Consider the following 25,360-nt stretch of genomic DNA (forward strand, 5'->3'; position numbering starts at 1 on the left):
GAGCACCGCAGCTACAGCGACCGCGGGGAGCCGGGCGCCGAGGACCGAGCGCGAGGGGACGGCCACACGGGTAGGCAGGGACCCAGCCAGGACCGGGGTCGAGGTTTTGGCGCGGTCGTCACAGCTGGTGAAGATATTGGGGACATCTTCCTTCTCTCCCAGACTTTGTGGCGCTGCTGACGGGGCCGAGGTCGCAGGCCGTGGCAAGGGCGCGAGTGATACTGCTGCGCTCTAGTCTGCGCTTCTCCATCTCCTACCGGCAGTGAGAACGGGCCAGGAGGGAGGAAGGGGCAGGAGGGAGGAAGGGCGGGCTGGGCGCCGGGGCGGGAGAGCTGGGCCAGGCTGGAGGGGCTGCTTCTGGCCCAGGCTCAGAGTCCGTGCTCCCCCACACTCTCCTTCCCAGGCTGGACCGTCCCACCCGAATCCGCTTCTCAGACTCCACTGGCAGCGTCCTGTTCGAACACCCTGCAGCTCCGACCCAAGATGGCTTGGTGAGATGATGCCATTTATGAGTGCTTATCTAGTCTGGACACTGTGCTGAGAGTGTGCTCTGCATGACCTCCTTTGGTCCTCACAACAGTCCAGTGGGAGGAAGACACTGACATCATATGCCCATTTTACAGATGAGGAAATTGAGACTCAGTAGCAGAATGTGATTTTCGCAAGGTCACACAGCTGTAAGTGGTGGAGCCAGGATTTGGACCCCTGGATTCCTTCTTCTTTTTTAAAAAATTTTTTTCATTGATTTTAGAGAGGAAGGGAGAGGGAGAGAGAGATAGAAACATCAATGATGAGAGAGAATCATTGATTGGCTGCCTCCTGCACACCCCCTACTGGGGATAGAGCCGGCAACCTGGATATGTGCCCTTGGCCAGAGTCAAACCTGGGACCCATCAGTCTGCAGGCCGACACTCTGTCCACTGAGCCAAACAGGCTAGGGGTGGATTCTTAAGCTTCCTAGGAGAGCATGGGGGCTCCTTCCCATATTCCTTCCTCATCACATAGGCCTCTTCGCTGGCCTATCCTGCATACTGTTTGAGTAGGGTCTTCTTGTCTCTCTGCCCAGGTGTGTGGGGTGTGGCGAGCAGTGCCTCGGTTGTCTCTGCGGCTCCTCAGGGCAGAACAGCTACATGTGGCACTTGTGACACCCACTCATCCTTCAGGGGCGGTCTGGGGGCCCCTCATCCGGCACCGGGCTCTGGCTGCAGGTGAGGGGAGCAACAGCCCCGGGCACAAAGTTCTGTCTTCTCTATACTGAGGAATGGAGTGGGCCGTGGAGGGGACTTTCTGATGGGCTCTCATGATCCTCCCTCTCCCAGAGACCTTCAGTGCCATCCTCACCCTGGAAGGCACCCCACAACAGGGCATAGGTGGCATCACCCTACTCACTCTCAGTGACACAGAGGACTCCTTGCATTTTTTGCTGCTCTTCCGTGGGCTGCTGGAATCCAGGAGTGGGGGTAAGTGGGATAGGGGAGGGCATGTGAGAAGGGCAGGGAGAGCGCCTGGCTCTCAGCGGTGTCCACATGTACCATCGTTTCAGGACCAGCCCAGGTTCCCTTGCGGCTCCAGATTCTACACCAGGGGCAGCTATTGCGAGAGCTCCAGGCCAATGCCTCAGCCCAGGTGAGCGAAAGTTTGGCTTTTGTTGCCACCTGCTTTGGCCTCTTGCTGCTCCCACCGATTATCCTGCTCTGTTCCTAGGACCCAGGCTTTGCTGAGGTGCTGCCTAACCTGACAGCCCAGGAGATGGACTGGCTGGTGCTGGGGAAGCTGCAGATAGCCCTGGAGAGGGCAGGTAGCCCAGGGCTGCGTATCAGTGGACACATTGCCGCCAGGCAGAGCTGCGATGGTGAGGCAGGGTGGAGCCTGGCACCCTGGGCACACGCCACTGAGAGGCATAGACAAGTGCCAGGGGAGGGCCAGGGTGGATATGGGAGGGATCCTGGGGGCTGGGGGTATGAATGGCCATGGGGCCAGCCTGCCTCCACTTGTCTTGCCCCTCTGCAGTCCTCCAAAGTGTCCTTTGTGGGGCCGATGCCCTGATCCCAGTTCAGACAGGTGCAGCTGGCTCAGCCAGCCTTACACTGCTAGGAAATGGCTCCCTAATCTACCAGGTAAGTCAGGGGCTGCAGGAGGTGGAAGGGTAGTAGATTGAGGCAGAGATTTGGCCTGCGGTTCAGGCTCCAGGCCTTCTCTGCCACTCCAGTTTGCTCTCCCCAACTCTGCCCACCAGGTGCAAGTGGTAGGTACAGGCAGCGAGGTGGTGGCCATGACGCTGGAGACCAAGCCTCAGCGGAGGGACCAGCGCACTGTCCTGTGCCACATGGCTGGACTCCAGTCGGGAGGACACACAGTGAGTGGTACAGGCAGAGCTGGGCCATAGGGCCCATGTACTACAATGTGGGGGTTGTGGGAAGCTAAGTCTGGTGAGCAGATAGGTTCAGCATCATTCACTCATTCACAGGCTCTCCCATTGATACATTGATTCACCGGACACATTTTTAGTGAGACTCAGGCCACAGAGTACAAAGAAAATCAGTTGTGGCCCCTGTCCTCAGCAAGCTCATGTGAAATGAGAGGAGTAAGACAGGGAGACCAGTGCAGGAGATCACATACTAACTGTGAGAGCAATGGCGGCCGCATGTTGGGCCTTTCTAGGTGCCGCGTACTAGACTGGTTGCCTTACTTATGCTATTGTTGGCCCTCGCAGTACCCATTTTAGAGATGACGAAGTGAAGGGTCAGAGGTTAACTCTTCAAGGTGATCACATACGTAGGAAGTGGCAGGGAAGGGACTTGAACTTGGGCCTGCAGGGTTCTTATTCAGTGTTAGTGGTGTGGGGAAGTGTGTATGGGTGTAGTGGGGGCACAAAACATGGAAAAGCTTCAGAATCTTAGGCTTGCGTGAAAGCTGAGGAGGGTTCATCTGGGGCCTGGCAGGCTCCAGCTGGGGCTCACCCTTCACTGTCCCCTAGGCCATGGGCGTCTGCCCTGGGCTGGGTGCCCGAGGGACTCATATGCTGCTGCAGAATGAGCTATTCCTGAATGTGGCCACCAAGGACTTCCCAGATGGAGAGCTGCGGGGGCATGTGGCTGCCCTGCCCTACAGTGGGCACAGCGCCCGCCATGACAGTGAGTGCCCATAGGTTTGCCTGCCCTTTGCTGCCCTCTAATCAGTGACTCAAGTGCATAAGGGATGGTGTCAGAGCGCTAGAGCCTGATGTGTCTTTCCCTGCCTGAGCTCTAGGCTTGCATCCAGAGATGTATAGGTGGGATGTAAAGGGTGGCCCTCCTGGGAGATCCTCCCTGTTGCGATGGTGCAGGGGTCTAAAACTTGCTGCTCCCCCAGCCCTGGGCTTCTGGGCAGTGTCTGCCAGCTCACGGAGTCTGTGCTGGGCAACATGGGAATGCTGGGGTTGAGTGGCTGCTCTAGGCCACCTTCTCATCTGTCACTTCTCCTCTGTCTGGATCCAGCACTGCCTGTGCCCCTGGCAGGAGCCCTGGTGTTGCCCCCTGTGCAGAGTCAGGCAGCAGGGCATGCCTGGCTCTCCCTGGATACCCATTGTCACCTGCACTATGAAGTGCTGCTGGCTGGGCTTGGTGGCTCAGAACAGGGCACTGTCACTGCCCACCTCCTTGGTCCACATGGGATGCCAGGGCCCCGGCGGCTGCTGAAGGGATTCTATGGCCCAGAGGTGAGGATGTGATTGGAAAATATCTGCTTTTTAGCTTAAAGGGGTGTGTGTGTGTGTGTGTGTGTGTGTGTGTGTATGTGTGTATAAGCAGAGAACAGGCTGCCTGGTATGGCAGAGCTGGCATGGGCTCAGGAGTCAGACAGACCGGGCTGTGGACCTGACCCAGCCTTTTATTATTCATCCTCTTTCCTGTGTCCTTCTCTGGTGGGATCCCTTGAATTGTATGTAATATCCTGGACCTTCAGGGGAGTAGGAGGGGTGGCCAGGCCCCCTGAAGTAGATGGGTGGTCAGGGACTTGTTGTCAGAGAGACTGGGTTCCTGAGCTCCATACCATTGCTATTGAGCTTTGCTATCCTGGAGACCTTATTTCATCTCCCTGGGTCTCAGTTTCCTCATCTGCAAATCGGGAACAGTAGACTCAGCCCTAGAGTGCCTTGTTCCCATCCCTTATCCTATCTACTCACAGGCCCAGGGCGTGGTGAAGGACCTGGAGCCTGAGCTGCTGCTGCACCTGGCACAGGGCACTGCCTCCCTGCTGATCTCCACCAAGGGGAGCCCCCAAGGGGAGCTTCGAGGGCAGGTAGGCAGCAGTGGGGATGGGTCAGAGTTGGGCTGGCACCGTGTGTCTCTGTGCCACTTGCTCTCCCCAGCCCTGGGGGGTGGAAGTATCACACTTGCTTACTGCTTGGGAGGATGAAGCCATGCAAGGCACATAAATAACAAGGCCGGCAATAACAAATAACCTGTGCCTGGCAGCGAGAATGGTTGCTGGGATGAAGAGCATCCTTTTGGGGCACGGGGCACTCAGGGGATGAGGTGTTTCTGCTTGGCGGGCTGGCTGCTGCTGGTGGAGACGCAAGGGGGAGCCCGGGTGCTGCCTCAGCTCACCTCTCCTCCCAGGTGCACATCGCCAACCAATGCGAGGTAGGCGGCCTGCGCCTGGCGGAGGCAGGGGCGGAGGAGGCCCGGAAGCCTGGGGCTCCCGAGGCAGTGGGCGCAGCTGCACTGCCCATGCTGCCCGCTGTGCTCGGCCCTGATGCCCCAGCGCCAGTCAAACCAGGCAGCCCCTGGAGAGCCCGAGACCCCAACACCTGCTTCTTCGAGGGACAGCAGCGCCCCCATGGGGCTCGCTGGGCACCTAACTACGACCCGCTCTGCTCACTCTGCACCTGCCAGGTAGGAGGGGTACTGGGGCCTGGGTTCTGGGGCAAGGGCTCCAGTCAACCTCCCACCTCTCCCTGCAGAGGCGGACAGTGATTTGTGACCCTGTGGTGTGCCCGCTGCTCAGCTGCCCGAGTCCAGTGCAGGTGCCGGACCAGTGCTGCCCTGTGTGCCCCGGTGAGTGCCATGCAGGGGCGGAGACAGTCATGGGGGCTCCGCCAACGGCGGATGAGGCCTCTAGGAAGGGAAGGAGGCTCTCACCCTCTGCCTTCACTATTTTTTGGCTCCACAGAGAAACAAGATGTCAGAGACCTGCCAGGGCTGCCGAGGAGCAGGGACCCCGGAGAGGGTGAGCTGGCAGTGTATGAGCCAGGGTGGGGAACCAAGAGGCGCTGTTGGGTGGGAGCAGGAGGGGGACGGTGGGGTGAGAGTATACATGGGTGGGTGAAGGCTCAGGGACACAGATTTCAGTGACACCTGATAGGCTTCATCAGAGTGACTGGCCTGAGAGTGGGCCCTGGGGTTAGAGGGTGTGGGGTTGGCCTGAGCCTGAAGCCTTGGTTTTTGGATCCAGCCAATGAGCTCAGTACTAATGGCAGCTGGCCACTGTGTGCCACCAGGCTGTTATTTTGATGGTGACCGGAGCTGGCGGGCAGCGGGTACCCGGTGGCATCCTGTCGTTCCCCCTTTTGGCTTAATTAAGTGTGCCGTCTGCACCTGCAAGGTATGGCTGCCCAGTCTTCTCCAGTGCTACACCCCGTGGGGCTGCAGAGATGGGAAGGGGCCTCCAGGAGAGGAAAAGCCCAGCCTTGGTGAGGGGGGCTCAAGGTTCAAAATAATATGAGAAAGTCCTTTGGGCTTTGAGAGCTGGCTTCCTGCAGGAGAAGGGCAAGGGTGACCTGTGTGAATTCTGGCTCTGCCAGCTGACTAGCTCCATATCACCCGGGCACTTCCTGTGCCCCCCTGAGCTGCACTTTCCTCTTCCGTGAGCGGATGTGCTAGCACCTACCTGGCAGGGCTACAATGAGGATTTAGTTCAGGAATATAAAGCACCAGCCCAGGGCCTGAGTAAAAGGCCGTGGATATATTACTCGAGGTATGCGGAAGGAGAGGGAGGAAGCAGGAGTGCTCCCCCTCCTTCCTAACACCCCTCACACAATGGATCCCTACAGGGGGACACGGGAGAGGTGCACTGTGAGAAGGTGCAGTGTCCCCGGCTGGCCTGTGCCCAGCCTGTCCGCGCCAACCCCACTGACTGCTGCAAACAGTGTCCAGGTGAGGGGGGTGGGCACTGAGGCCTCTTGGGGCAGATAGGGCCCTTCACACCTTTTCCTGGGTGAGGGGATGCACAGTGAGGGTGGATGGAAGGGACTTCTCAGCTAATTCAGCATCTCCTGAGCACCACTCTGTGCCTAGTCTGGAGCCAGGGTTCTAAACACAGTGGAAAGGTGTGCATGTATTAGTGGGCTATGATGGGTTCTAGTTCCTGCCCCATCTATCCATTCATCCATCCAACCAACCAACCAACCAACCAACCATCCACCCACCCATCCATCCAGATTTATCACCTATTAAGGGCCAGAAACTGCTAGGTGCTGGAGATTCAAAGACAAATAAAACCTGGGTGGCCCTCATAGCACTCAGATCTACTGACTTCCTCCTCTTCATCTCCTTCTCTCCCTTCCAATAGTGGGGTCAGGAACCCACCTACAACTGGGGGACCCCATGCAGGCCGATGGGCCCCGGGGCTGCCGGTTTGCAGGGCAGTGGTTTCCGGAGAGCCAGAGCTGGCACCCCTCAGTGCCCCCCTTTGGGGAGATGAGCTGCATCACCTGCAGGTGTGGGGTAAGAGAGGCATGGGGGGCTTGTGTGAGGTGGGCATTGGAGGCCTCACCTGGACTAGGGGGACCTTCCCAGGGAGGGCAGGCTCCCGGGGGCAGCCCTCCCAGAAGAGGCTGAAGGCTGTTGTGCCCCCGTACCTCTGGGGACCCTCAGGATCTGCTCTGTCCTGCCTCAGGCAGGGGTGCCCCACTGTGAGCGAGATGACTGTTCGGTGCCACTGTCCTGCGGCTCAGGGAAGGAGAGTCGATGCTGCTCCCACTGCACGTCCCGCCGGTGTAAGTGAGGGGACCCAGGGGCAGCAGCCCTGGGCTGACCGTGGGATGCTGAGGAGGGAAGGAGTACCCGCTGTGTTCCAGGGACAGTGCCCTCTGCTTCACAGTTGCCACTCCATTCTGCCCTCACAGCTGACCTGGTGGGCTTGTTATTAGTAGTCGTTTACTTATTTTTTTAAATATGTTTTTATTGATTTTTAGAAAGAGCAGAAGAGAGAGAGAGAAACATCAATGAGAATCATTGATTGGCTGCCTCCTGCATGCCCCACACTGGGGATCAAGCCCACAACCAGGGCACATGTTCCAACCGGGAATCGAACCAGGACCTCCTGGTTCATAGGTCGATGCTCAACCATGAGCCACGCTGGCTGGGCATAGTCCTTTCTTTACAAATGAGATTTCTGAAGCTCGAGGAATTAGGCTACCAGGTTAAGGTTACGCAGCTGTTCTGTGCTCACTTGCTCAGAAAATACTGACCTTTCTGGGACCAGAACAGGGATACTTTGCTGGGCTCTCTGTGCCTCCTCCAAAGTTCGCTCCCTTCTGTCCTCAGCAGCCCCGGAGACCAGGACAGCGCCAGAGCTGAAGCAAGAAGCCCAGGGCTCCTAGGGAGCAGCGGGAAGGCCCATGACCAAGAGGACGGGGCCTGGGCTGGGAGAAGGAGTGGCGCCGAGGACCCTGCATCCTCCTGCGGGAAACCCAGTGCCTTTGGCTCCTCTTTTCCACCTCTTCTCCCTCCCCGACTACCTCTGGGACCACAACTCCACAAGGGGGAGGGCTGTCAGGGCAGACCCAGGCCATGTCCACTCCAACTCCTGCCCTGTCACCCTCTGGCCTCTGCCTTGGAAGCCCAACCCCTTTCCTTCTGTACATAATGTCACTGGCTTGTTGGGATTTTTAATTTATCCTCACTCAGCACCAAGGGTCCCCCCACCACTTCACTCCTGCTGCCCCTGAGCTGAGCAGAGTCATTATTGAAGATTTTTGTATTTATTAAAACATCTTTTTCAATCTTTGAGCTAAAGGTCCTTCTTTATGGCCGGGGACCCCATGGACAAAGGGCTGAGAGTAGGAGGGTGGAGAGGTGAACTCTGGCTCCAGGAGCTTTGCTCGGACCCTTGGGGAGCGGGATGAGACCTGAGGCGAAGCAGTCGGCATAGCAGCTGGCTGGCAGGCCTGATTCCACAGAGGAGCTTGGGCCTGTCTTTGAGGTGGACTAGAGCCTCAAGAACAAAGGCACTCTGAAGCAGAGCTTAGGTGCAAGTTTGGTTTCCACTGGTCTACCGTGGCTGGCATTTTTGCTGACTCCATGTTTGAAGTTGCTCCAAAGAGAGAAAAGCATAACCAGCCTCTATTTTCTTTATCTAAAATGAGGCAAACGCTTCCGGTTCATCTTCTTTCCTGGAAACTAAGTGCATTCTGGACCAGTTCCGGGGAAATTCTGGATCAGAGTGGATTGGAATCAGCCCAGTCCAGTTCTTGGCTGAGCTCATCTAAGTGATGCACGGAATAAGGCCCCTTGTTCCTTTCTCCCCTTTCCTGCCACCAGCACCTGGGCACTCCCGCAGATCGCACAGGCTTGTGGGAAATAGGAGCATCAGGACGGAGAGCTGTCAAATACACGCACCTGCAGGCTTGTCTTTTGTATAAACAATGTGGGATGAAACGAGCCTGGAATTTTATGACCTAGTGGGGTAGTAGGAAGGGGAAACCAGCGCCTTCTTATTTAGGGACAGGCGTGGTGTGTTGTGCTTGAGAAGTTATGGTCTTAGCCCATTGAAGCATCAAGTTCCAGTTCTGCTATTAACTCGCTGAGTGATTTAACCTCCGCGAGTCCCTATTTCCTTTCTGTAAAACTGAGATCTCCCTCACAGGATCCAGTCAGAGCTTGTGAATCACACAGCTCAGTGCTTGGCATACATTCATTGCAAAGACACTCGAGCTGAGATAGGGTTCCTGGAGCTGGTTTGAAATAAAAGGCAGGGAGAGATCTGGGGAGGAGAGTGGCGATGGGTTTCAACTTTGGTGTGCTAGTCTGCCGGGTGCTCAGGTGGAATGGGAGGCCAGGCTGGGGATGAGAAGATGATCAGGATGGAGAGACTGGCCTTGGCCCAGAGCCCTGGCTGTCAGTAGGGGTATTAGAGGGTCAGATAGGGAAGAAAAAGCAGCAGGATTGGCATGGGGCTAGATGCAGGGAACCAAGTACAGCGCCAGGTGTGGTGCGATGGAGGATTTAGCCCAGAAACCGATGAGGGAGTTTGGTGGGAAGAAGGGTTGAGAAAGGAAATTTTGATCCCTAGATTTAACATGAGTTTGCTACTGACACTCACAAGACAAGAGGAAGAGTGCGCATCCACGGGGTGGCTCTGTGGGCTCCGCTCCGAGAGGCAGGGCCTAGCTCCTGGATCCTGCCCCTAGGCACCCAGCCAGCCTTCAGAGCAGCATCCGTGGATGTCAGTTGAGCAAAGGAATGAACAGCTAATGGATCCAGGCAGACCATTGTTCTTAGACCACAGTCCTTGAAACACCTTTCCCCTCAGGGGCCTGCATTCTAACCAGAGCTGACCTGTCCCCAGATCCTGGGGACCTGGTACAGTGACTGCAGGGGTCCAGCCCTGGGCCAATGGGAACCACACGTCAGACAACTTGGAAGCCCTGATTTGCAGAGACCGCGAGAGGGCACCCAACCATTCACGTTTAGGCAACTGCATCACCTCAGAGAGTCCTTTGCCTTCCTAAAAAACCAAAAGCAACCCTAAAACCGTAACAAAACCCAAGGAGAGCCCATCCTGGGCAGAGGATTTTAATGTCTCAGATCAGGTGCTGGTAAGATTTAAAACTGGGTCAGTCAAGCCTTCTATGTGATAGAGGGTTGGACTGGGCCTCTGAGCTTCTCCTGGGAAAGAGATGGAAGGTAATACACAGGGGCGCTGGCTGCCAGAGGAGAGAGGGGTGGTTCTGATACACCCGTTTTTTGAGGTGTCCTTCACATGCAGTCCTCCACTTTGTGCGTTCTGCGGTAACACCCCTGTGCCATCTTTTATTTGCTACATCCAAATTTTGGTGTCTGGTGAGAGACAGCCATGTGGGCTGTGACATGGTGGCGCTGCTGGCAGCTGGCATTGGGCCCGTCACCTAGAGCAGAGTCTGTGTAGGTCTGTGGGTAGTTTATGGCAATGAGTGGTAATTTTCAAACTCTGCCTCAGACCCTCAGACACGTGAAAGGGCCTCCGGGCAGCAGGTGAATAGGGGCTGTGGAGAGTGGAACAGCCCAGGTGCTTGTTGGGAGTGGTGAGTCCAAGGCCCCCCACTCAGCTTCCATGTTGGCTGCTGCACTTCTCAGAAAGAAGAGTCAGTGGCTTTCTAAAAAGTTTCAGACAACGGTTTTATTGCATTTCACCTTTAGTCTTTATGAAAACAATGGGAAGTAGGCACACACAAGTGTGACACTTTTTGTTGTTGTTAATCCTCACCCGAGCATATTTTTCCATTTCAGAGAGAGTAGAAGGTAGGGGGAGACAGAGAGAGAAACATCAATGTGAGAGACACACTTGAACCAGATTGAACCAGATTGAACAGGCTGACGCTCTATCCACTGAGCCAAACCGGCCAGGGCAAAAGTGTGACCCTTCTGACACAGTGACAGTGACAGAAGGGGGTGTCTCATAAAGCAATGGGATTAGGACCGGGAGGGCATTCAGCAGGCATGCTGGAAGGGACACATTTTCGCTCATCAGATTTTCGGCCAGTCAGAGATGAAATGTGAAGGAAAAAACAGAATATGTATGGAACACTGGAAATATAGTGTTAAGGATGACAAAAGGGAGGGAATTTTTGTGACTCTTAATGATTATAAAGTTCTGAGAAGGAAGCCACCCCTTTAACATTGCGCGGCTCTAATGTATGTTTTCATGGATCAAGGGGGCCGCCAGGATTACTTTCGCTCACCATAAAAGTAAATCATTGCGAACAATTATAGTAACACACAAATGTGTGGGGGAGAAAGAAAAATTCACCTGTTAGAAAGATAGGATCCCAACCCCTGCATAATCGCTATTAATAACTCACTGAGCATTTTTCTGAGTTTTATTTGCCCAGCCCCAGCCCTGCCCCCACTCTGGGCCCTGCCCCTGCAGCACCTCTGTCCCCACTTGTGGAGTGGCTGTGATGCCTGTCCTTGCCCCAGTTGAGGGTATTCGTGTGATAACCTCTGGAGCTGGAGCACATGTAAGTCTGCACAAATAAGGAAAGCAGGAGATTGCATTTCAGGGAAATCTGACCCTTTGTATTTAAATTGGCAGGGGAGGCAAAACCCCAGAAATTTGGAAAAAATTTTCACCAACTCAGAGAAGTTGGCAGATTGGTTGGTATTCAGTGATTTGATTTTCAGGGCAGTGACTAGAGTCCACCAGCTCCTCAGCAGAGGGGTGTTGGGTAGGCCTCGAGGTTGTCTGGTCCTCATGTGGGCAGCAGAGCTTGGCTTTTGGGACTGTAGGTTGAAAATCTCACTGAATGCCACCTAAAGAAGCATCACGCAGAAAACACAAATGGGGTCCTGAAACCGCTCAGGAAAGGGTTCATGCGAAAGAAGGGGGGCAAGGAAAGGTGATAGGGGTGAGTACCTGCCCTGGAAAGGCTCTAGATCAGCGGTTCTCAACCTGTGGGTCGCGACCCCTTTGGGGGTCGAATGACCCTTTCACAGAGGTCGCTTAAGACCATCGGAAAACACATATATAATTACATATTGTTTTTGTGATTAATCACTATGCTTTAATTATGTTCAATTTGTAACCATGAAAATACATCCTGCATATCAGGTATTTACATTACGATTCATAACAGTAGCAAAATTACAGTTATGAAGTAGCAACAAAAATAATTTTATGGTTGGGGGTCACCACAACATGAGGAACTGTATTAAAGGGTCGCGGCATTAGGAAGGTTGAGAACCACTGCTCTAGATGCTGGAGGACAAAAGATGCCTCATTCTCCCCACCCCCACCCCTTTTCCGCAGCTCCTGCAGCTGGAACCAGATCAGCCCCAGGTGTCTTCCCAGGGGAGCAGGGAGCCCACCTGGGGAGTGGCCCAGCACTGCTCCTTCTGAGCCCTCTCCCCCCAGGTCCCAGGAGGTCTACATCAGATTTACTTTCAGGACTCATCTCCCTCTCCCCTTGACACAAACATTACTGCACCTACTGGCTGATGCCAGAAATTCCTTTAGAAGAGTTTTTTCCTTCCACAACCGGAAGATGGGAGTTTTAAAATGCAAACAACTGGTTAAGATATTAGGTCATCTGCTAAAGGATAACCTATCAGTCAACAAATGCAAATGACTATTGTCAGATTCTCTTCCTTTTGACGAGAGGGGAGTTAGAAAAAAGGTAGAGGCTGGGCGACAGAAGGGTGCGGAGGTAGGGAAATGGGACTGCACTGACAGCCGTGCAGGCAGGGACATTGACAAGGGCCGGGCTGTTACCTTCCAGACCTCCACGAGGAATAGCTGTGAGAGATGGAATTTCTGTCCTGCACATCTGTGCACTCTCCCAGCTTAGCGGGAACTCGGCCACTCAGACATATGATTCACATCAATGATGTTTTTCCTGACTTTCAGAGTTTTTTTTTTTTTTTTAAGAAAGGCTGACGTTATTATGAAGGAACTTTTTTCTCATAGGTTTCAACTGAGGTATCACTTAGGTTCCAAATGAGGTGCCACTGGGCATGGCACCGGGGAAGACCTTCAGACGTAGTTTTTTAAAAATATATGTATTTTTGTTGATTTTAGAGAGGAAGGGAGAGGGAGAGAGAGAGGTAGAAACACCAATGATGAGAGAGAATCACTGTTCGGTTGCCTCCTGTAAGTCCCACACTGGGAACTGAGCCAGCAACCTGGGCATGTGCCTTGACCAGGAATCAAACCGTGACCTTCTGGTTCACAGGTGGATACTCAACCACTGAGCCACGCCTGGGCCAGAGGTAGTTTTTAATTTCCCCAGCCCTCCTCCAGGGATAGGTGAACGAGGGGACTTCCTGACAGGGATTAAAAAAGTAGTGTTTTGCCCTGACTGGTTTGGCTCAGTGGATAGAGCGTCGGCCTGTGGACTAAAGGGTCGCAGGTTTAATTCCAGTCAAGGGCATGTACCTTGGTTGCGGGACCTTTTTTAGTTGTATTCATTTCAAACGGGCCGTAGTTTGCCCATGGCTGCTCTATCCCCAGTAGGGGGTATGCAGAAGGCAGCTGATCAATGTTTCTTTCTCATCAATGTTTCTAACTCTCTATCCCTCTCCCTTCCTCTCTGTAAAAATCAATAAAAAATATATTTAAAAAATGTAGTGTTTTATTTTTGATTGGTAACAAATTTAATACATTTTTATTGAAAAAAAGTTTTGGCAAACAGAAAAGGGTAAAGTGAAGAAATTTAATGTTAATTACCTAATAAAATTAAAACACCACCTCAGGAATAATCCTCATTTAACTTTGATTTCCCTCCTGATCTTCTTCTGAACATTAATATACCATGATTCATTTTGAACATTTCAGAGGGTTGTTTTAGCGAGTCACCTTTTAAAATGATAACAATAATGCTTGCACAATGTAGGAAATCTGGTTAAAGAAAAAAAATCCAGAATTTGTTTTTGCAGAGAATACAAAGTTTTTTTGAGATACGTTCTTCCTCTTGTGTGTTTTGGTGAGTTTATCCTGTGTTTATAGTTTTATATCCTTCTTTTCTCTGCTTGGCCCTATTATTGCATATCTCATGAGCTTTTGCCATGGATTGTTGGGGTTTTAAGAGACTCTTTTTCCACATATGGGTGAAGCCAGACGCAGAGGCAGAGGGATAAGCTGAAACCCCACAGCCTGAGTGCGGGCGTGGGATAAACTTGGCCCTCGGTCTGGTGGGATAACGGCAGGGCAGATACGTGGCGACAGCCCCGGGAATAAAGAAGGAATGAGTTTGGACACCTAAGCTGAACCACAGCCTGAAGCAGTGGGAAGCCATGAAGATGCTGGCAAGTGGCAGTTAGAGGGAGTCACAGATGTGCCTTCAGGGAGGGAGGGGCTGCCCCCTGAGATCAGGCAAAAGCTGTTCCAAAGCTTGGAGGAGCTCTCTCCACATAGCTGTGGTTACCTTAATAGTTTGCAACGTGTGTATTCGTTTTGGTTGCCAAGAAGACTCAGCTGAGGGGATTTGGGCTCAGGAGATAACATTCTGTGAGAAGAAGGGAGGCAGTTGTTGGGGATGGTGGTGGAGACGGGCCTGAGGAGCAAGGAAAGGCTGCTTTGCGAGAGACCCTCGTGGCCGATTGACCTCTATTGCCTCAGTTTACTTACTTGTAAAAACTTCCCAGAAACGTGGCATATCTTGAACCAGCAGCAGCTTAGTACAGCAGTTTGAATCCAGGGCCTGACACTTCAAAAAATTTGAGATAACATTGATTAATAACATTATGTAAGTTTCAGGTGTAGTACATTCTAATTTGATATCTGTGTACAGTATAGCATGCTCACTGCCTAAAGTCTTGTTTTCATCCATCACTGAACATTTGACCGCCTTTAGCCATTTCACTCTCCCTCATCCTCTTTCCCAACGCCCTCCAGTCCTTCTGGTGATCACCAATCTTTTGTCTGTATCTATGAGTTTGTTTTGTTTTGTTAATTCATTTTTTTTCCTGTTTTATATTCCACCGATCTTCCACAGTTTATCCTTTTTCTTCTGACTTATTTCACTTAGCATAACATCCTCAAGGTCCATCCATGTAGTCATGAATGGCAATATTTCATCATTTCTATGGTTGAGTAATGTTCCATTACCTAGATATATCTATATCTGTATCTATATCTATCACCCATAGCTATATCACATCTTCTTTTTTAAATATTTTTATTGATTTCAGAGAGGAAGGTAGAGGGAGAGCGAGATAGAAACATTAATAATGAGAGAGAATCATTGATTGGCTGTCTCCTGCACGCCCCCCACTGGGGATCGAGCTCGAAACCCCAGGCATGTGCCCTTGACCGAAATCAAACCCAGGACTCTTTGGTCTGCAGGTTGATGCTCTATCCACTGAGCCAAACCAGCTAGGGCTATCATATCCTTTATCCAATCATCTTGGCTATTGTAAATAGTGCTGCAGTGAACATAGGGTTGCATATATCTTTTGAATTAGTGTTTTCATATTCTTCAGATAAATACCCAAAGAGGAATTGCTAGATATATGGTAGTTCTATTCTTAATTTTTTGAGGAAACTCTATTCTGTTTTCCATAGAGGCTGCAACAATTTATAATCCCACCAACAGTGTACAAGAGTTTCCTTTTCTCCACATTCTCAAAGACACTTGTTATTTCTCATCTTTTTGATAATAGCCATTCTGATGGGTGTAAGGTGATTGATACTTCACTGTGGTTTTGACTTGCATTTCCCTAATAATTAGTGATGTTGAACATCTTTTCATGTGCCTGTTGACCATCTGTATGCCTTCCTTGGGAAAATATCTATTCAGATCTTTGCCCATTTTTTTTTTTTAAATTGGGTTGTTTGTTTTTTTATTGTTGAGCTGTATGACTTTTAAAATAAATTTTGGATATAACTCCTTTTTGGGAATATCATTTGCAAATATCTCCTTTCATTCCAAGGCCTGACATTTTTTGGCTGTGTGGCCTTAGGCAAGTCATTTGACATATGTGAGCCTCAGTTTCCTGCAAAATGGTGATAATGATGGTTTTCTGTATGATTGTTATAAGGCACATACAGTCCTGGCTGGGTAGCTCAGTTGGTTAGAGAGTTGTCCTGATACACCAAGGTTGGAGGTTTGATCCCTGGTCAGGGTACATTTAAGAATCAGCCAATGTGCCGAAACCGGTTTGGCTCAGTGGATAGAGCATTGGCCTGCGGACTGAAAGGGCCCAGGGTCGATTCCGGTCAAGGGCATGTACCTGGGTTGCGGGCACATCCCCAGTGGGAGATGTGCAGGAGGCAGCTGATCGATGTTTCTCTCTCATCGATGTTTCTAACTCTCTATCTCTCTCCCTTCCTCTCTGTGAAAAATCAATAAAATATATTAAAAAAAAGAGAATCAACCAATGAATACACAAATAAGTGAAACAAATCAATGCTCTCTCTCTCTCTCTCTCTCTTTCATCAATAAATAAACAATTCTAAGAAAAAAAGATATGTAATATGCTTGGCATAGAGTTGACACTCAATGACATCACTATAATTAGACCTGATTGGGATGGGAATCATTAGGGAGGTATAAAGTGCTATGCATGCCCATGGAAGGGTGAGTTTTTTCTGGGGTAGAGGAAACAGAGTGCTAAGGCCTCTATTGTGTGATAGGACAGACATTATTATTACCTTTCTACTGTCAAAGAGAATCTTTCGTAGCCAGCCTAATGCTCACCCTCCTTTCCCAGCCCAGAGAGGAAACATTCTTTCTTGCTGGGAGTGAGGCTAAGCCAACCTACCTAATCAAGTGGTGAGCGAGATGCGGGGCAGGGCCACGGCTCTGGGGCTGGAGAAGTGTGCAGCAGCAATGTGAATGAGAGGGAAGTAGCCATGAGAGCAAAGAGGCTCTAACAGGTTGCTGTGGCCTGTGATTATAGGTTTCCTTTAATGTTTTGCAAGATATGAATAAAAATAGAATTCTTTTTCTGTGATAAAATATATAGGGTGTCCAAAAATGTATATACACACATTGAATAACTATAAAGTCACTATTTTATTAAAATACATCTCATTTTCAAAATTGAGCTATCAGCTGTTAAAGTGTATATACCTTTTGGGGGTCACCCTATGTATATAACATAAAATCAACCATTTAAACCATTTTTAGGTGTATAATTCAGTGGCATTAAGTATATTTACAGTGTTGTGCAACAATTACCACTATCCATTTCTAGAACTTTTTCATCATCCCAAACAGAAACTTTGAACCCATTAAACAATAACTCCCCATTCTCCCTCCAGCCTCTGATAACTTTTATTATACCTTCAGTCTCTTTGAATTTGCCTATTCTAGGCACCTGGTAGAAGTGGGATCATACAATATTGGCCCTCTGTGTTGGGCTTATTTCACCCCACATAATATTTTCGAGGTTTACCCATGTGGTAGCATGTATCAGAATTTCATGCTTTTAAGATTGAATAATATTCTATTGTATGCATATTTCACATTTTGTTTACCATTCACCTGTTGATGGACATTTGGGTTGTTTCCACTTTTTGGCTCTTATGAATAATGCTGCCATGAACACTGGGGTACAAGTATCTGAGGCCCTGCTTTCAATTCTTTGCATATTTACTCAGAAGAAGCATGGCTGGCTTATATGGCAATTCTCTGTTTAACTTTGGTTATGCATCTTTTGTTCTTATTATGTTTCTCAAGTCTTATAATTCTGTTATAGTCTCCCCTTTATTTCATGCCAGTGATTTGTTGGAGAAACTAAATTATCTCTGCAGAATGATCCACATTCTAGATTTATTTATTTATTTATTGGCTCCTCGTAGTGCCATATAATTTGTTCCCACGTCCCCTATGTCCTGGAAAACTGAAGGTTAAATATAGAGTCTTGATTGGATGCTGGTTCAAGTTTTCCACAGGAATATTTCACCCAGGCTGGCCAGGCATCCCAGTGGGGACCCCCACCCTGAAGGGGATGTGACCAGCCTGCAAATAGCCATCAGCCACTCACCCAGGCTGGCCAGGCACCTCAGTGGGGACCCCCACCCTGAAGGAGGTGTGACTAGCTGCAAACAGCCATCAGCCCCTCACCCAGGCTGGCCAGGCACCCCAGTGTGGACTCCCACCCTGAAGGGGGTGTGATCAGCTGCAAACAGCCATCAGCCCCTCACCCAGCCTGGCCAGACACCCCACCGGGACCCCCACTCTGATCCAGGACACCCTTCAGGGCAAACCAGCCGATCCCCACCCATGCACCAGAAAATATGAATTCCGACTGCAGCTTAGATCTGCTCCCTGCTGGTAAGTGGATATCCCCCGAGGGCTGCTGGGCTGTCACAGGGATGTCTGATTGCCAGCTTGGGCCTGATCCCCCAGGGAGCAGGCCTAAGCCAGCAGGTGGACATCCTCTAAGGGGTCCCAGACTGCAAGAGGGCATAGGCTGGGCTGAGGGACCCTCCCGAGTGCACAAATTTTTGTGCACCAGGCCTCTAGTAAACAATAATGAGCTACTAAGACACATAGCAACGTGGATGAATCTCAAGTTCATTACGTTCCGTGAAAAAAGCCAGCTCAAAAGTATGATTCTATTCATATGTATTCTAGAAAAGGTAAAACCATATGGCTAGAAAAGAGATCAGTGTTTTCAGGGACTGGGGCTGAGGAAGGGGTTGACTACGCAGGAGCACAGGAGAATTTTGGGAGAATGGGACAATTTTATATCTTGATTATAGTGGTGTTTACGTGATTATATACATTTATCAAAAACTCTCAGAACTGAATTCAGGAAAGGGTAAATTTTATCACATGTAAAATATACCTTAATACAAACTGGGTGATGGGGGATGGTAGTGTAGTGATTACTTGTCATTTTGAGGCTGCCAATCAAATCTCCCAATCCTATTACCTCCCAGATCACCAGGATCACCAGTTCAAAGATCACCCACAGCCTCGCAGTTCTCCACTGAGAGAAGTCTTGATAAAAGGAATAGGCACAGTCCCCTGTATAAACCAAAGAGACCATTTACCCCTCTCTCGGGGACAGCTGTGAGTGGGCAGGTGCGTTGGGCTCAACCAATTGGATACCCTCTCCTGGGCTGTGACCAAAGGTTTGAGGATGGTGGTAGGTGAATTCTGTTGTGTTAACGGCAGCAGCATGTGGCTAGATGGTCCTGTGCTGAGACCTTGACATTCTTACTGCTCTCAAGAATGTCCCTGGTTCCTCCTCCTTATCATACCAATTCCCATTTTGCTTACAATGGCTAGGATAAGTTTCTGTTGTTTGTAAGTCATGAAACTTTATGATACAAATAGGGTAAGAGCAGGTAGAAAGGAGGAGAAGGGAAAAAATAGAAGTATCAATGGGGAAAGAGGCAGATGGGAGAAGAGGAAGATAAGGACCAAGTAATGAATCCAGGGCAAACCCACATCAGGGAGGCCAGTCATTGGTACAGGGGAGTGTCTATCCTTGGTCCTGATAGTGCCACATTTCAGGCAGTGGAGTCTGGTTCCCCCACTGTTGTGCTTTGTGGAGGTGGTGATATGTGTGTGGGGTTGTTGTGGCAGATGTGCAAATGGGCTCATTCTGTCCTTACTGGTTTGGGGTAATAATATAATGAATGACAACAGCTATTATTTCTTACATGCCTACACTGTACCATGCATTCTTTAAAAATTTTTTAAAAAATTGATCTTTAGAGAGAAGGAATCATCCATCGGCTGCCTACTGCAGTCTTTCACTGCACAGGATGATGCCCAACCAACTGAACCACACTGGCCAGGGCTGTGTCATGCATTCTTAATTTCATCCATAATGCCCTGGGGTAGGTACTATTATCCTCACTTTATAGAAGAAGAAACTGAGGCTTAGGAGATTAGGCAAGGCATACAAAGACACACTGATAGTAAGTGGTTGGGTGAGGGCTCAAATGCAGATCTGACTCTGGGGACATGAATTCAAGGGATCGTTTTATTTTATCTTATTTTTTTTTAAACCTCACCTGAGGATATTTTTCCATTGATTTTTAAAGAGAGTGGAAGAGAGAGGGAAAGACAGAGAGAAAATATCAATGTGAGAGAAACACATTGATTGGTTGACTCCTGCACAATCCCCAGCCAGGGCCCTGGGCTGGGCCGAAGAGGAGCCTGCAACTGAGGTATGTGCCCTTGACTGGAATTGAACCTGGGACCCTTCGGTCCACAGGCCAAGGTCCTATTCACTGAGCCAAACTGGCTAAGGCTATGTTATCTTTAAAAAAATATGTTCTTATTGATTTTTATTTTTATTATTTATTTATTTTTTAAAATATATTTTATTGATTTTTTTACAGAGAGGAAGGGAGAGAGATAGAGAGATAGAAGCATCGATGAGAGAGAAACATTGATCAAAAGAACATCATTGATTGGCTGCCTCCTGCACACCCCCTACTGGAGGTGGAGCCTGCAACCCGAGCATGTGCCCTGGCTGAGAATCTAACCATGACCTCTTGGTTCCTGGGTTGATGCTCACCCACTGAGCTTCACTGGCTGGGTGGGATCACGTTAATTTTAAGGGGAGGGACAGGATGTCTAAGGATCCCCAGAGTCAGTGTCCTGGACCTGGGTCCCCTTGGGGAAGGCTCCATGGGGCCTCATCCAGGTCACAGCATTCTCAAGCAAGTCGTGTCTGTTTCATCGCAGGTCTTTAAAAGGTCTGCAAGGTCCAGATTATGTAGAGGAGTAGTTGTGACCTGGGAGTTTTTACAAAACACCTATGCCTGGCTCCTAACCCAGAGTCTCTGGGGGTGGGAGTCTGGCTTCAACGGTTTTAAAAAGCTCCCCATGGGATGCTGATGCAGGTGAGGGATGAGGACAAGGCAGGTCAGGCGATGTGACCATGCTCAGAGCTCTCCCTCAGGGCAGCCAGTTGGAGAAGGGTGCAGCAACTCCGGTATACTGTGGTCAGAAGCAATGGTGATAATCTGCTCTCTGTGGCCAAGAGAAGATAGTTCTAGGGTAGTACCAGAAGGTTCAGGGATCTCCCATAGAAGTCTCCTAAACCCCACACACTTGTGGGTTCTGGGCAAGGTTACTAGTTTACCCTCGCCCTCCGCTCCTCCGCCCCCAGTGTACTGGGTCAATTGCCATCAACTTTCAAAAGGTAGGACCGTAACCTTTCCTCTTATTGTATTTCTCCAGGTGTCCTGGGATCAAAGATGAGAATGAAGACAGGGGTAGGGTGTGTGTGGGGTGTCTCATTTACATTAGAGCAGGCCCCTGAAGCTCTTCTCAGTTGCTGCTTTCACCATCTCTCTGCTGTATTGTCAACTATCTCCTACCTCCCTGCCATGGGCATCTGTCCCTACTGTTTGCCAGTCATCTCTGACCCCCAGTCTCTGCCTCCTCCTGTACCTCTTGGTGCTGGCTGCCCATGCAGAGATGATGACACATCCTCACCTTGTCCTTGGGTCTTGGGACAATACTCACTCTTTTTCTTTTCTTTTCTTTTAAAAATATATTTTTATTGATTTCCGAGAGGGAGGGAGAGGGATAAAGAGATAGAAACATCAATGATGAGAGAGCATCATTGATTGGCTACCTCCTGCACACCCCCTACTGGGGATTGAGCCCACAACCTGAGCATGTGCCCCTGCCGGAATTGAACCCAGGACTCTTCAGTCCACAGGTCGATGCTCTATCCACTGAGCCAAACCGGCTAGGGCAATACTCTTTTGCCTGTGCCCAAGAGTGCCTTGTCACCTATTCCCAAATGTCTGGGCTTACAAGCCTTCTATTTCAGTTTAGCTTTTTAAGGGGAGAAGATGTGTATGTCCCATGCTTGAGTTCCTAATGGTGTTTCCTCCCCTCACCGCTCTGGACCCAGTTTTACTCTGAGCCTTCTGGGATGAGGCCTGCTTCCTTCATCATCACCATCATGACCATTTAATGAATATTTACCATGAACCAAAGAGCAGTATGATAAGAGTTAATATACATGTGGTCCTGCAAGCAACCATGAAACTGTTATTATTATCCTCCTATCCCCATTGTGCAGATAAGAAAAACAAGGTACATGGAAGTAATTTTCCAAAATAACATAGTTGAATAGGTTCCCCATGATATATGTCTCCCTCCTCCTGCCCCTTTAACCTCAGATCTTTGCATTCCAAGTGGAGCTCAGTTTATAGTAATCAGGAGCCTTTATCTCACTACTGCCCCTGACCTTCACATTGTGGTGTTGAGTCTGGCCCACTTCCTCATGGTAGTTTCTTTCCTGGGGTTCTAGTTGCTGCTCCTATTATGGATCTCATCACCCCCCGCCCCGCCCCCCCGCCCGAAGATGTAGCAAGTCTACCTAACACATAAAAACAAACACAGGAGGTGGCCGAAATGAAGCAACCAAGAAACATGGCCCAAATGAAAGAACAGTACAAAACTCCAGAAGAAGAACTAAACAAAATTGAGACAAGCAATCCACTATAAACTGAGTTCAAACCACTGGTTATAAGGATGCTCAAGGAACTCAGTGAGGATCTCAACAGCATAAAAAAGAACCAGTCAGAAATGAAGAATACTCTAAGTAAAATAAAGAATAATTTACAGGGAATCAACAGTAGAGTAGGTGAAGCTGAGAGTCAAACCATTAATTTGGAATATAAGGAAGCAAAAAACACCCAATCAGAACAGCAAAAAGAAAAAAGGAATAAAAATTTTTTTAAAAAAGAGAAGAGTATAAGGAGCTTCTGGACAACTTCAAGCATACCAACATCACATCATGGGGCTGAAGGAGAAGAAAGAGAGCAAGAAATTGAAAACTTATTTGAAAAAATAATGACAGAAAACTTTCCTAACTTGGTGAAGGAAACAGACATACAAGTCCAGGGAGTGCAAAGAGTACCAAACAACAAGACACATCATAACTGAAATGCACAAGGTTAAAGACAAACAGAGAATCTTAAAAGCAGCAAGAGAAAAGCAGTTAGTTACTTATAAGGGAGGTCCCATATGACTCTCAGCTGATTTTTCAAAATAAACTTTGCAGGTCAGAAGGGAGTGGCAAGAAATATTCAAAGTGATGAAAAGCAAGGACTTCCAACCAAGATCACTATATTCTGCAAAGCTATTATGTAGAATTGATGGACGTATAAAGAGCTTCCCAGACAAAGAAAAGCTAAAGGAGTTCATCACCACCAAACCAGTATTATATGAAATGTTAAAAGGTCTTCTTTAAGAAGAAGGAGACAAAAAATATGAACAATAAAATGGCAATAAATACATATCTATTAACAATTGAATCTACAAATAAAATGAACAAGCAGAATAGAAATAGACTCATAGATACAGAGAACTTCTTGTTAGTTTCCAGAAGGGAGGGGAGTTAGGGGGATGGATGAAAAAGATGAAGGGATTAAGAAGTACAAATTGGTTGTTACAGAATAGTCATGGGGATGTAAAGTAACAACATAGGGAATATTCTAATAACTAGGTGTGGTGCTAGATGGGTGTGGGATTTATTGGGATGATCACTTATTAAGTTATGTAATATCTGGTTATTTGGGTGTACACCTGAAACTAATATAATGATGCATGTCAATTGTAAGTGAAAATTAAAAAATGATTAAAAAAAAGATTTTCATGTAACCATCTAGTCTTTTGCCTATGCTGCTATAGATGCATGTAATGGGGTTGCCTTGCTATTCTGGTTACATACAACAGAAATCACCTCCAATAAGATGATGCTTGGCTTTCTGGGACTGTGAGGGTCAGGCATTGCTGTCTTTGCTCTGAATAGGACTGAGCTCAGTGGCCGTTTGGATTCTCACCATGTTTGCTCAGCCAGACCCCCTTCTTCTAGTGCTTTTGGGGACTCCTCAGCCAGCCCACCTCCACCCCCAGACACAGGTAGACACACCAGGGGAGGGCATCCATCAGCATACTTTGGCTCAAGGCTGGCATGTGGTCCAAGCTAGAATAGTGTCAGCTAGAATCTTCGTGGGCAGAGCCGTGAACTTGAGGGGAGGAATTCTCATTTCCCTGGCACTTCTAAAGGCCTTTACATCTATGATGGGAAGAAACTAGATCCAAGTAGAGTCAAGAGGTGGAGAGAGGGACAAAACTCTGCTATGCAGACACAGCCGGGCCTGACCCAAAGCAATATTTTGCTTAGCAGTTGGTGAGCCAGGGCGGCCCCTTTTGCTCCATCTGGTTTCCTCTGGGTTTCCATCACTTGTTTCTACCTGAGACCTGGCCCATACCTCTTATCCTGGCTCATCTTCTCAGTTCCCTTTTATAGTAAAAGGTCTTTGCTGCTTTTCCAGGGGTAGGGTGGGGTTTATAGAGACTCAGCCCTAGCCGAGCTCAGAGGTTCCCTGGTTGTGGTTGAACCCCAAATCCCTGGAGCGGGATATTGTCCAGAGAATGGAGTCACACAGGAAAATGTGGCTGCTAGGGAATTACCTCTGTGGGGGTGTGGGTAAGTAGGTGGGCAGAGGAATTCATAGTGAGGACCACTGTGAGCCGGGCAGGCACCTTAGAGATGTTTTCTAGGAGCCAAAGAGTCCTTATGTGACGGGTACATTTTTTAAAAAAAATATATTTTATTGATTTTTTACAGAGAGGAAGGGAGAGAGATAGAGAGTTAGAAACATCGATGAGAGAGAAACATCGATCAGCTGCCTCCTGCACATCTCCTACTGGGGATGTGCCCGCAACCCAGATACATGCCCTTGACCAGAATCGAACCTGGGACCTTTCAATCCGCAGACCGATGCTCTATCCACTGAGCCAAACCGGTCTCGGCATGACGGGTACATTTTTGTGTGGGCAGCAATAGTCCTGGTGCCACCAATAACTTGGTTCCTTTCGTCTATGGCTACTAGAACCTGTCTTTCACTATGGGTCCCCTCCTCCTGTCTCCTTCACTGGGCCCTTTTGCTATTTTCTTGGGCTCATATTCTAACCATGGCTCTGCTCCATGGAGACCTGGTCTTCTGGGTGTTTACTGTCTAGTTAGAGAGACCTGACATATTTATAAAGTCCCCATGACACCAAGTGATGAGAACAACAGGTGAGGCCAATAGAGACCTGGGGACAGACACACTCCCAGCTTGGGGAATGGAGACCTCACAGAGGAGGTAGCATTTCAGCTGAGCCTTGAAGGATTGCTAAGCTTTACATGTTGCAAGTGGAGGGAAGGCCTCAGGGCCCTGGGATGGGAAATCACAAGAGTGTGGGCAGAAAAGAATCCTCGTGGTAAGAGCCGTAAACTTGAGGGGAGGAATTCTCATTTCCCTGGCACTTCTAAAGGCCTTACATCTATGATGGGAAGAAACTAGATCCAAGTAGAGTCAAGAGCTGGAGAGAGGGACAAAACTCTGCTACGCAGACACAGCCGGGCCTGACCCAAAACAGTATTTTGCTTAGCAGTTGGTGAGCCAGAGCGGCCCCCTTTTGCTCCATTTGGTTTCCTCTGGGTTTCCATCGCTTGTTTATAGAGACTCAGTCCTAGACTCAGTGGAGTTGGAGAAGGAATAGGAGGTGATGGGATGAGGTTGAACAGACAGGCCAGGGAAGATTGTGGAGGAGGACCTTGAATATCATACATACCTGCACCAGAAGAACTAAGGACCCCCAAAACTCAGGGCTGAGAGGACAGCTTGGAGGTAAACTGGGCCAATACTGCCGTTAGAGGTAGGAAAGCAGGTCCCTGCCCCGGGCCAGGCCTCAGAG

The 25,360-nt window shown here is 49.3% G+C and overlaps 1 protein-coding gene across 1 annotated transcript; it reads left to right on the forward strand.

Annotated features, from left to right (window-relative positions):
* The first annotated feature begins 292 nt into the window (after nucleotides 1–292).
* On the forward strand, nucleotides 293–7,960 carry CHRD (chordin). Its single transcript, XM_015570419.1, has 18 exons — nucleotides 293–491; nucleotides 1,067–1,208; nucleotides 1,320–1,460; nucleotides 1,544–1,626; nucleotides 1,705–1,852; nucleotides 2,011–2,117; nucleotides 2,237–2,356; nucleotides 2,978–3,134; nucleotides 3,477–3,697; nucleotides 4,165–4,278; nucleotides 4,599–4,874; nucleotides 4,943–5,036; nucleotides 5,152–5,208; nucleotides 5,480–5,583; nucleotides 6,032–6,134; nucleotides 6,550–6,704; nucleotides 6,877–6,976; nucleotides 7,527–7,960. Exons 5-18 carry the CDS (start codon nucleotides 1,750–1,752, stop codon nucleotides 7,580–7,582), a joined length of 1,767 nt encoding a protein of 588 aa, XP_015425905.1. The 5' UTR covers nucleotides 293–491; nucleotides 1,067–1,208; nucleotides 1,320–1,460; nucleotides 1,544–1,626; nucleotides 1,705–1,749; the 3' UTR covers nucleotides 7,583–7,960.
* Nucleotides 7,961–25,360: the final 17,400 nt, after the last annotated feature.

The sequence above is a fragment of the Myotis davidii genome, unplaced genomic scaffold (assembly GCF_000327345.1).
Source record: "Myotis davidii unplaced genomic scaffold, ASM32734v1 scaffold27, whole genome shotgun sequence".
In the NCBI taxonomy this organism is placed as follows: domain Eukaryota; kingdom Metazoa; phylum Chordata; class Mammalia; order Chiroptera; family Vespertilionidae; genus Myotis; species Myotis davidii.

Bases quoted from the DNA above. Each gene is read 5' to 3' on its own strand.
- CHRD (XM_015570419.1), top strand. From the start codon at position 1,750: ATGGACTGGCTGGTGCTGGGGAAGCTGCAGATAGCCCTGGAGAGGGCA. The intron at 2,118-2,236 runs GTAAGTCAGGGG...TCTGCCCACCAG, and splicing joins ATGGCTCCCTAATCTACCAG to GTGCAAGTGGTAGGTACAGG. The intron at 3,135-3,476 runs GTGAGTGCCCAT...GTCTGGATCCAG, and splicing joins GCACAGCGCCCGCCATGACA to CACTGCCTGTGCCCCTGGCA.